Source organism: Echiichthys vipera, assembly GCF_963691815.1.
Source record: "Echiichthys vipera genome assembly, chromosome: 4".
NCBI lineage: Eukaryota > Metazoa > Chordata > Actinopteri > Perciformes > Trachinidae > Echiichthys > Echiichthys vipera.
Window position 1 is genome coordinate 35585921 of NC_139829.1, and position 12500 is coordinate 35598420.

The 12500-nt window shown below is 52.9% G+C and overlaps 1 protein-coding gene across 1 annotated transcript in view; it reads right to left on the minus strand.

Annotated features, from left to right (window-relative positions):
- Nucleotides 1-12293, minus strand: part of pomt1 (protein-O-mannosyltransferase 1) — a 20156-nt gene extending 7863 nt beyond the window's left edge. The window contains exons 1-10 of the mRNA XM_083913030.1: nt 12206-12293; nt 11439-11553; nt 6183-6289; nt 6037-6087; nt 5377-5523; nt 3925-4033; nt 3057-3113; nt 1697-1790; nt 1360-1515; nt 1-109 (exon numbers count right to left, since the gene is read on the minus strand). The exon at nt 1-109 is cut by the window's left edge and continues 22 nt beyond it. Coding sequence (XP_083769156.1) covers nt 1-109; nt 1360-1515; nt 1697-1790; nt 3057-3113; nt 3925-4033; nt 5377-5523; nt 6037-6087; nt 6183-6289; nt 11439-11545 — 937 coding nt within the window. The 5' untranslated portion in view covers nt 11546-11553; nt 12206-12293. The remainder of the gene's footprint in view (nt 110-1359; nt 1516-1696; nt 1791-3056; nt 3114-3924; nt 4034-5376; nt 5524-6036; nt 6088-6182; nt 6290-11438; nt 11554-12205) is intronic.
- Between the last annotated feature and the right edge of the window lie 207 nt (nt 12294-12500).

A 12500-nucleotide genomic window follows, 5' to 3' on the forward strand; every position in this document is an offset into this window, starting at 1 on the left:
GCGAGTGGAGCCAGCAGGGGATTGGCTGGGAGGCGGAGCTTCTCAGAGTCACCTGACTGCCGTACGCCACCTCCAGGGGCTGACCCTGAGTGATCCTGGAGAGACCGCCCTGAGGACACACACCAACCGACCGACCGATTAATCAACCAACCGACCGACCGATCAACCAACCGACCGATTAATCAACCGACCGACCGATTAATCAACCAACCAACCGATTAATCAACCAACCAACCGATTAATCAACTACTCAACCAACCAACCGATTAATCAACCAACCGATTAATCAACTACTCAACCAACCGACCGATTAATCAACCGACCGACCGATTAATCAACCAACCAACCGATTAATCAACCGACCGACCGATTAATCAACCGACCGACTGATTAATCAACCAACCGACCGATTAATCAACCGACCGACTGATTAATCAACCAACCGACCGATCAACCAACCAACTGATTAATCAACTACTCAACCAACCGACCGATTAATCAACCAACCGACCGATTAATCAACCGACCGACCGATTAATCAACCAACCAACCAACAAAACAAACAACCAAACGACCGATTAATCAACCAACCAACCGATTAATCAACCAACCAACCAATTAATCAACCGACCGACCGATTAATCAACCAACCGACCGATTAATCAACCGACCGACCGATCAACCAACCAACTGATTAATCAACTACTCAACCAACCGACCGATTAATCAACCGACCGACCGATCAACCGACCAACTGATTAATCAACTACTCAACCAACCGACCGATTAATCAACCGACCGACCGATCAACCGACCAACTGATTAATCAACTACTCAACCAACCGACCGATTAATCAACCGACCGACCGATCAACCGACCAACTGATTAATCAACTACTCAACCAACCGACCGATTAATCAACCAACCGACCGATTAATCAACCAACCGACCAACCATCCAACCGACCGATCAACCAAACAACCAACTACTCAACCAACCAACCAATTAATCAACCAACTAACAACCCAACCCACACAACCCTAACCCCACAACTTAGGGTTGTATGTATGTGTGTGTGTGTGTGTGTGAGTGTGTGTGTGTGAGTGTGTGTGTGTGAGTGTGTGTGTGTGTGTGTGTGTGTGCATGTGTGCGTGCGTGTGTGTGTGTCTCTGTGTGTGTGTGTGTGTGTGTGTGTGTCTGTGTGTGTGTGTGTGTGTGTGTGTGTGTGTGTGTGTGTGTGAGTGTGTGTGTGTGTCTCTGTGTGTGTGAGTGTGTGTGTGTGTGTGTGTGTGTGCATGTGTGCGTGCGTGTGTGTGTGTGTCTCTGTGTGTGTGTGTGTGTGTGTGTGTGTGTGTTACCTCCAGACTGGCCTGGAAGGCGGAGCTCATCAGCTGGTCGTGTGGTCCGCTGCGGTGCAGGATCGTCAGGTGGATGTAGAACCAGAACACGTAGAGAAGAACAGGAAGCACCAACAGACACACAACCCGACACACACACTGCACACACACACTCAGCTACACACACACACACACACACACACACAAACACACACACACACACACACACACACACACACACACACACACACACACACACACACACACACACACACACACACACACACACACTCTTATTTCCCAGTCTGCTGACGGAGTCTCAGATGTCCGAGCGTCCCTGAATGCATCACAGACTCACGTGACTGACAGTTCTGTCTCCAATCAGGTTCCAGGTGTGAAGAGAGGCCACGCCCACAAGCAGCAGGTACGAGAACACGCCCATATACTTCACCCTGAAGGACACACACTTGGTATGTTGTGTAGTATTGTTGTGTATGTTGTGTAGTAGTTGTGTTGTGTTTGTTGTGTAGTAGTTGTGTAGTAGTTGTGTAGTTGTGTAGTAGTTGTGTTGTGTAGTAGTTGTGTTGTGTTTGTTGTGTAGTAGTTGTGTAGTAGTTGTGTAGTTGTGTAGTAGTTGTGTAGTAGTTGTGTAGTTGTGTAGTAGTTGTGTATAGTGTGTAGTAGTTGTGTAGTTATGTAGTGTTATGTAGTAGTTGTGTAGTTGTTGTGTAGTTGTGTAGTTGTTGTGTAGTAGTTGTGTAGTTGTGTAGTAGTTGTGTAGTGTTGTTGTGTAGTAGTTGTGTAGTGTTGTGTAGTTGTGTAGGAGTTGTGTAGTAGTTGTGTAGTAGTTGTGTAGTTGTTGTGTAGTAGTAGTTGTGTAGTAGTTGTGTAGTGTTGTGTAGTTGTGTAGGAGTTGTGTAGTAGTTGTGTAGTAGTTGTGTAGTTGTTGTGTAGTAGTAGTTGTGTAGTAGTTGTTGTGTAGTTGCGTAGTAGTTGTGTAGTAGTTGTGTAGTTGTGTAGTTGTTGTGTAGTGTTGTGTATGTTGTGTTGTGTAGTAGTTGTGTAGTGTTGTGTAGTAGTTGTGTAGTAGTTGTGTAGTGTTGTGTAGCAGTTGTGTGTAGTTGTGTAGTTGTGTAGTTGTTGTGTAGTGTTGTGTGTTGTGTAGTAGTTGTGTAGTAGTTGTTGTGTAGTGGTTGTGTAGTAGTTGTGTAGTGTTGTGTGTTGTGTAGTAGTTGTGTAGTAGTTGTGTAGTAGTTGTGTAACAGTTGTGTGTAGTTGTGTGTAGTTGTGTAGTTGTGTAGTTGTTGTGTAGTTGTTGTGTAGTGTTGTGTAATAGTTGTGTAATAGTAGTGTAGTGTTGTGTAGTTGTTGTGTAGTGTTGTGTGTTGTGTAGTAGTTGTGTGTAGTTGTGTAGTTGTTGTGTAGTTGTTGTGTAGTGTTGTGTAATAGTTGTGTAATAGTAGTGTAGTGTTGTGTAGTTGTTGTGTAGTGTTGTGTGTTGTGTAGTAGTTGTTGTGTAGTGTGTTGTGTAGTTGTGTAGTAGTTGTGTGTAGTTGTGTGTTGTGTAGTAGTTGTGTGTAGTTGTGTGTAGTAGTTGTGTGTAGTTGTGTAGTGTTGTGTAGTTGTTGTGTAGTAGTTGTGTTGTTGTGTAGTTGTTGTGTAGTTGTGTAGTGTTGTGTAGTTGTGTAGTTGTGTAGTTGTGTAGTTGTGCGTCTCACCCCACAGCAGCAGCAGACGCAGCTCCAGAGAGAAGAAGCCAAAAGTATCTGAAAGAGCTGAAGAGCAAAGGTCAAAGGTCAGAGGGGGTCACCTGTCTCACCCCTCACCTGTCTCACCTCTGTCTCACCTGTCTCACCTGTCTCACCTCTGTCTCACCTGCCTCACCTCTGTCTCACCCGCCTCACCTGTCTCACCTCTGTCTCACCCCTCTCACCTGTCTCACCCACCTCACCTGTCTCACCTGTCTCACCTGTCTCACCCCTCTCACCTGTCTCACCTCTGTCTCACCTGTCTGAGGCAGTCTCACCTGTCTGAGGCGGTCTCACCTGTCTCACCTGTCTGAGGCGGTCTCACCTGTCTGAGGCGGTCTCACCTGTCTCACCTGTCTGAGGCGGTCTCACCTGTCTCACCTGTCTGAGGCGGTCTCACCTGTCTGAGGTGGTCTCACCTGTCTCACCTGCCTCACCTGTCTCACCTGCCTCACCTGTCTCACCTGTCTGAGACGGTCTCACCTGTCTCACCTGCCTCACCTGTCTCACCTGTCTGAGGCGGTCTCACCTGTCTGAGGCGGTCTCACCTGTCTCACCTGTCTGAGGCGGTCTCACCTGTCTGAGGCGGTCTCACCTGTCTCACCTGTCTCACCTGTCTGAGGCGGTCTCACCTGTCTCACCTGTCTGAGGCAGTCTCACCTGTCTCACCTGTCTGAGGCGGTCTCAACTGTCTCACCTGTCTGAAGCGGTCTCACCTGTCTCACCTGTCTTAGGCGGTCTCACCTGTCTCACCTGTCTGAGGCGGTCTCACCTGTCTGAGGCGGTCTCACCTGTCTGAGGCGGTCTCACCTGTCTCACCTGTCTGAGGCGGTCTCACCTGTCGGGCGTGTTGTGGAACCTCATGTAGGAGAAAAACGCCAACAACACGAAGAAGATGAGAACCGACTCCAGCAACATGAAACGTGATTGGACGATCAGGGAGTTATCTGGAAAACACAAATACCTCATCAGCCCCTGAACGCACCACGCTCACAACAGTCCCTGAACGCCCCACGCTCACATCAGTCCCTGAACGCACCACGCTCACACCAGTCCCTGAACGCCTCACGCTGACATCATTCCCTGAACGCCCCACGCTCACATCAGCCCCTGAACGCCCCACGCTCACAACAGTCCCTGAACGCCCCACGCTCACAACAGTCCCTGAACGCCCCACGCTCACATCTGTCTCTGAACGCCCCACGCTCACATCTGTCCCTGAACGCCCCACGCTCACGTCTGTCCCTGAACGCCCCACGCTCACGTCAGTCCCTGAACGCCCCACACTCACATATGTCCCTGAACGCCCCACGCTCACATCAGTGCCTGAACGCCTCACGCTCACATCAGTACCTGAACGTCCCACACTCCAATCAGTCCCTGAACGCCCCACACTCCAATCAGTCCCTGAACGCCTCACGCTCACATCAGTACCTGAACGTACCACGCTCACATCAGTCCCTGAACGCCCCACACTCAAATCAGTCCCTGAACGCCTCACGCTCACATCAGTACCTGAACGTCCCACACTCGAATCAGTCCCTGAACGCCCCACACTCAAATCAGTACCTGAACGTCCCACGCTCACATCAGTCCCTGAACGCCCCACACTCGAATCAGTCCCTGAACGCCCCACGCTGACATCAGTGCCTGAACGCCCCACACTCAAATCAGTCCCTGAACGCCCCACGCTGACATCAGTGCCTGAACGCACCACGCTCACATCAGTGCCTGAACGCCCCACGCTCACATCAGTAAACAGGTGTAGTAACACAGGTGTAGTAACACAGGTGTAGACACAGGTGTAGTAACACAGGTGTAGTAACACAGGTGTAGTAACAGGTGTAGTAACACAGGTGTAGTAACACAGGTGTAGTCACAGGTGTAGTAAGCACAGGTGTAGGTGCAGACACAGGTGTAGTCACACAGGTGTAGTAACAGGTGTAGTTGACACAGGTGTAGTAACACAGGTGTAGACGCAGGTGTAGTAAGCACAGGTGTAGGTGCAGACACAGGTGTAGTAACACAGGTGTAGTAACACAGGTGTAGTAAACACAGGTGTAGTTGACACAGGTGTAGTTGACAGGTGTAGTAACAGGTGTAGTAAACACAGGTGTAGACACAGGTGTAGTAACACAGGTGTAGTAAGCACAGGTGTAGTAAACACAGGTGTAGTTGACACAGGTGTAGTAAACACAGGTGTAGTAGTCACAGGTGTAGTAAACACAGGTGTAGTAGTCACAGGTGTAGTAAACACAGGTGTAGTAGTCACAGGTGTAGGTGCACCCACCCAGCAGCAGCAGCACTGCAGCTCCCAGAGCCGACAGGTGAGAGAAGTGCAGCTCCAGAGTCAGCAGGTAAACCAGAGGGACACAGAGGGAGCCACAGAGCGCCGGCACCACCCGCAGACTCCACACGGGCACGCTGCTGGGGTACTCTGGGGGGGGGGGGGGGGGGCACAACAGGGGGGGGGGCACAGCAGGGGGGGGGGGGGGGGCACAGCAGGAGGGGGGGGCACAACAGGGGTGGTGTGGGTAGACGGTCAGTGGGTGGAGTCAAGGGGCCCGCAGGCAGGGTCAGTGGGCGAGGTCATTCGAGTCAGTGGGCGGAGTGTGTCTGGGTGGACTCACCGGGTGGGGCCAACTGGTCAGTGGGTGGAGTCAGTGGGTCAGTGGGGTCCGTGGGTGGGGCCAGTGGGCGAGGTCAGTGGGCGTGGTCAGTGGTCGGGGTCAGTGGTGGAGTCAGTGGGCGTGGTCAGTGGGTGGGGTCAGTGGGTCAGTGGGTGGAGTCAGTGGGTCAGTGGGTGGAGTCAGTGGGGTCAGTGGGCGGGGTCAGTGGGTCAGTGGGTGGGGTCCGTGGCTCAGTGGGTGGAGTCAGTGGGTCCGTGGTCAGTTGGCGGGGTCAGTGGGTCAGTGGGTCAGTGGGTCAGTGGGTCAGTGGGCGGGGTTACCTGCTCCGATCCTGTTCCACACAAAGTTCCCATCAAAGCCTCCCAGGTGAGCTGCAACACACACACACACAGACGCACGATGATGACATCATCACACAGGGAGCATGGTGATTGGTGGAGCTGTGGTGGTTGCCGTGGTAACTGACCTCCCAGAGCCAGGATCATGTGACCGAGGGGGGGGCCGCTGTCATCCAGGAAGAAAACCCGCCTCAGGTAAAGAGACACGAAGGGACCATAGTAGACCTCATCAAAGCTACACACACACACACACACACACACACACACACACACACACACACACACACACACACACACACACACACACACACACACACACACACACACACACACACACACACACACACACACACACACACACACACAGGTGAGACACACACACACACACACACACACACACACACACAGACACACACACACACACACACACACACACATACAGGTGAGACACACACACACACACACAGGTGAGACACACACACACACACACACACACACACAGGTGAGACACACACACACACACAGGTGAGACACACACACACACACACACACAGGTGAGACACACACACACACACGCAGACACAGTGACACACACACACACACACACTCTTAGCTGTCCATCGTTTCCGAAGATGACGCTTGCTCCAGGGATTGGGTGGGGGGGCTGTGGTGGGTCAGCGACGTTGCCGCTGGTGCCACTTCTCGTGGTTGAAGAGTCCGATCCTTGAGCCGCACACTCGCCGCAGATGGAGCACGGGAACCCAGATGCCAGGGGAGCAGCAGCCGCCCGCTGGTGTCGCTGGGTGCGCCTCTCAGATCTTCTGTCTTGGTTTGTTTTGTGTATCTGAGACACTGCCGTGGCACAGGTTCGATGCCAGGCAGATCTGCCGTGGCACAGGTTCGATGCCAGGCAGATCTGTTGGTGACCAGGTTTTCAAGCTGAGTGAGGGGGATCTTCGCTCGCTTAAGGATGTCCCTGGTGTAGTCAGTAAAGCGCCGCTTTTGCCCTCCAGCGGAGCGCTTTGCGCCCAATAGTTGGCTGTAGAGGACTTGGCGGGGCAGGCGGTGTTCAGGCATGCGTATAATGTGCCCTATCCAGCGCAGGTGTCTTTTGGCCACAGCTGCTTCCACACACACAGAGCCAGTGTTGTGGAGGATGTCTGTGTGGGGCGTTCGATCCTCCCAGGACAGACCCTGGACCTTCTGTAGGCAGCGGGTGTGGAAGGCCTCTAGGTTGGTGATGAGCTGACGGTGTGGGGTCCATGACTCTGCCCCGTAGAGCAGAGTGGAGAGACAAACAGCGTTACACACAGCAACCTTGGTGCTGACCTTCAGGTTGCGGTTTTCAAAAACCGTCCAGATGAAGACGAGGCTTTATTGATCCGGGTGTGTATTTCTTTGTCCTGGGAGCAGCATGAGGACAGAGTGGACCCACGGCAGGGGAAGTGATCCACTGTTTTAAGTGGGACACCGTGTGTGTGGACACTGGGGGGTGTGGGGGCGGGAGTGGTGAGATGGGACATGACCTGGGTCTTCTGAGTGTTCACCTGTCGGCCAAAGGATTGGTACAGACTGGATATTGTGTTGAGGGCGTGTTGCATAGAGTCTGGGCTGTGAGCTGTGATGGCACAGTCATCAGCAGACTGAAGCTCACAGATTTGGCGGGGTGTTGTCTTGGTGTGGGCCTGGAGCCTGCGGATGTTAAAGAGGCTTCCGTCCACAGGGACACCGTCTTCTTGTCCCATGACCCGGTGGAAGAGGCAGGTTACGGCAGAGAGGAGGATGTTGAAGAGCACCGGAGCCAGGACACAGCCTTGCTTTACCCCAACGTTCACCCTGAAGGACTCTGACTGGAGTTCTCCTGTGAGCACTCTGGCTTGCATCCCATCGTGCAGCTGCTTCAGGACGCTGAGGAACCCGGTGGAACCCCAAGTTTGGTGAGATGTTGCCAGAGCAACTCACGGTTGACGGTGTCGAAGGCTTTGCTGAGGTCGATGAAGGCTATGTAAAGGTCTTTGTGGTGTTCCCTGCTCTTCTCCAACAGCAGTCTCCAGACAAATACCATGTCTGATGTTGATCTGGTCTTCCTGAAGCCACACTGTGTTTCTGGGAGCACAGCTTCTGATATGTGCTCACCCAGTCTGCTGAGCATGACCTTGGTCAGGACCTTCCCTGCGATGGAGAGGAGAGATATTCCACGGCTGTTGCCGCATACTGCTCTGTCTCCTTTCTTTTTATAAATGAGCACAATGTTTGCATCCTTCCAGTCCTGTGGGATTGTCCCATGTTCCCAGATGTTGTGGATCAGGAGGTGCAGGCGACGTGTGAGGATGTATCCTCCGTGTTTGAACACCTCTGCAGGGATTCCATCGGGTCCAGCGCTTTTGTTGTTCTTCAGCCCTGCAGTGGCTTGCTGGATTTCCGAGTAGAGTGGTGGGGTGTCCAGGTGTGTGGCTGATGGCAGGTCTGGGAGATTATCCAGGATATGTAGGTCGACTGGGTTGGTGTGGTTGAGGAGATCCTCAAAGTGATTTGCCCAACGGGCAAGAATCTGGTGCCGGTCCTTGAAAAGCGTGGACCCATCAGCTGATCGAACCGGGGCCATCGCCCGCTTCCTGGGGCCGTACAAGGCTTTTATGGCATCATCAAAGCCTTGGGTGTTGTTGCAGTCTGCCAGATTTTGGATCTCTTGCGCCTTTTGCGCCCACCAGGTGTCCTCCATAGTCCGGAGGGCTCGCTGGACTGCTGTTGGGAGGTCCAGGGCAGGACAGGAGAGCTTTGTGTATCTCAGCTGAGTTACAGTCAAACCAGTCCTGGTGACGTTTCCTTGACTGGCCGAGCGCCTCTGAGGCTGAGCTGTGAGTAGCCTGGCGCAGGGCTGGCCAATCGGCTGATTCCTCCGGGATGTTGTTGAGGTTTTCAGCGAGGAGCCGTCGCAGAGTGTCTGTGGTGGCGGGGCTGCTGAGAGCTGTGCGGTGGAGTCTCGTGTGTGGAGCTGCCCTCGGGCCACGGGGTCGAATGCTCATGAGGAGTTTGGATCTGACCATGAGGTGGTCAGTCGAGCACTCGGCTCCACGCACGACACGGGTGATGAGGACATCTCTTCTGTCCTTCTGACGGACAATCACGTCGTCAAGGAGATGCCAATGTTTTGAGCGGGGGGGCTGCCAGGTGGTGTTGAGCTTGTTCTTCATCTGGAAGATGGTGTTGGTGATGACCAGCTGGTGCTCTGCACAGAGGGAGAGGAGTCTGAGCCCATTGTGGTTCATTTTCCCCGCTCCATGCTGGCCCAGAACCTTATTCCATACCAGGTGCTCTGTGCCCACTCTAGCATTGAAATCTCCCATGAGTCTGAGCCGGTCCGTAGCCGGGGTTTTCTGTAGGATGGCATCAAGAGCTCGGTAGAAATCCTCTTTGGTGTTGTGATCGGCATCAAGAGTTGGTGCATATGCACTGATGAGGGTGGCGAAGCGTTCCTTTGCCAGGGGAATGCGCCACGTCATCAGCCTTTCATTGATGCCGATGGGGGATTCCTGAAAGCGCTGCAGCAGTTTGGTCTTCACAGCAAAGCCGACTCCATGGTTACGTCGAGTGCCTTCGGGGACCCCCCTCCAGAAGAAGGTGTACCCAGCACCAACCTCTGACAGGGACTCCTCTCCATGTAGTCTGGTCTCACTGAGAGCTGCAATGTCGATGTTGTATCTCGCAAGCTCCAGGGCCACCAGTGCTGTCCTGCGGTGGGGCCTGTCAGGAGTTGCAGTCAGGTCAAGTAGTGTGCGCACATTCCATGATGCTATTTTTAGCATATGTTTTACTTTAATTTTTCGACCGCGAGGGGGGATGCTCCGACGGTTGCGGTTTACCGTCCGGAGTATGGAGAGCAGGCAGTTTTTGGACCACCTTTTCTAGGTCCTTCCCCATCTCAGGGGTGAGCAGTGCGGGGCTGCTCAGTCGCAATGGAAGCTGCCGAAAGGATGCGCTGCTCCATCCCACAGTCCTAACGACCATCACTCCATTGCCGCCTGCGTGCATGGTTTGGCTAGACACTCCCAGCCACATCCTTGGCCTGTACCCACCGCCATTCCACAACGCCACAGGACTTTTTTTGGGGGGAGGGGATAGGGAGGGGGAGGGGGGGGGGCAAGAAAGCTTGCGCGTAGGTGAGGATTAAGTTGAGGGTGAGGGTGCACAGACCTCACTCCCACCAGCTTCACTCCTCCCAGATTAACCTCCAGTGGCATGAGAGAACCCATGACGACCTTCGTCTGGCAGGAGCTGCAGGGGCTGCCGGTGGTGCGGTCAGCTGGACTCCGCCTGAGCCTGTCCCCAGGTGCAGGTTTGTCTTCGGGGTTTGCTCCCCTCGTCAGGCTGAGGGTCGTCCGAGGTCTTTATTGACCCTTCTGTTGTGCACCTGTCAGCACACGCTTTTCTGTCGGGGTCTGCTCCCTCAGCCTTTGTCTCAGAAGACTCTCCCATGAGGCCGTGGGGCTATTTGCCCATAGCTGGGTCAGTGGTGATGGGTGCCAGGGCGTGTCCACTGCATGGTGGACCTGCACACCGCATCTCTGGGGCCCACTGCTGCTCCCACATCCCCTGCTGGTTCAGCCTGGAGCCGCAGGACACCAGTTACCGTGTGTGGCCACGAGGAGGCACAGCAGGGGTCTTGGTGAAGGAGAGGCTGTGTACCGACCTGAGAAGACTTACGCACTCGGCTTCCTTTACCCAGGACTGGGTTGGCCAGCGGCAGGGACTAAGGGAGGGAAGTCACATGCATCTCTACATGCAACGTCTACCTGGCATGCTGCACTAGACGCGTCACAACACCCTGTGAGCATTGCGCACACACACACTCACACACACACACACACACACACACACACACACACTAACACACACACACACACACACACACACACACACACACACACACACACACACACACACACACACACACACACACACACACACACACACACACACACACACAGGTGAGACACACACACACACACACACACACACACACACACACACACACACACACACACACACACACACACACACACACACACACACTAACACACACACACACACACACACACACACACACACACACAGGTGAGACACACACACACACACACACACACACACACACACACACACACACACACACACACACACACACACACACACACACACACACACACACACACACACACACACACACACACACACACACACAGGTGAGACACACACACACACACATACAGGTGAGACACACACACACACACACACACACACACACACACACACACACACACACACACACACACACACACACACACACACACACACACACACACACACACACACACACACACACTTACACCACGTTGCCGGGGTAACCCAGGTGAGTCAGTCGGGTCCAGAATGAGATCAGAGAGACGACGACGAGGACGACGTCCACCTGAGCTGAGACCACCAGAGGGAGCATCCCTGCACCTGAGACAGGTGAGAGACAGACAGGTGAGAGACAGACAGGTGAGAGACAGACAGGTGAGACCACCAGAGGGAGCATCGCTGCACCTGAGACAGGTGAGAGACAGACAGGTGAGAGACAGACAGGTGAGAGACAGACAGGTGAGAGACAGACAGGTGAGAGACAGACAGGTGAGAGAGCTCATGGTCAGAGCAAAGGCTGCACTGAAGTCCATGTTAGCCTGTTTCCATGTTAGCCTGTTTCCATGTTAGCCTGTTTCCATGTTAGCCTGTTTCCATGTTAGCCTGTTTACATGTTAGTCTGTTTACATGTTAGCTTGTTTACATGTTAGCCTGTTTACATGTTAGCTTGTTTACCTGTTAGTCTGTTTACATGTTAGCTTGTTTACCTGTTAGTCTGTTTACATGTTAGCCTGTTAACATGTTAGCCTGTTTACATGTTAGCCTGTTAGTCTGTTTACATGTTAGCCTGTTAGCCTGTTTACATGTTAGTCTGTTCACATGTTAGCCTGTTTACATGTTAGCCTGTTAGTCTGTTTACATGTTAGCCTGTTTACATGTTAGCCTGTTTACATGTTAGCCTGTTTACATGTTAGCTTGTTTACCTGTTAGCCTGCTCACATGTTAGCCGTTAGCCTCCTGTTAGCCTGTTTACCTGTTAGCCCCCGGTGAACCCGCGGCTCCTCCTCCGGTGCACCCGCGGCTCCTCCGGTCACCGGGGCTCGTCTCCGGTCTCCGGTGTGTTTGTGTTTAGCTCGGCTCGATCGATGTTTCCGTGTTTGATCGGTGCTGCCTGATGAGGAGGAGGCTCGGAGCTCCGCTGCTCCTCCTGCTTCTTATTATTGTTATTGTTCTGAATCTCCTCTTTTTTTATTTCAGACTGAACTCATTGATGTGTTTTCTGTGTTTGTGTCTCATCACAGAACAATTACAAACAACATTAATATTAA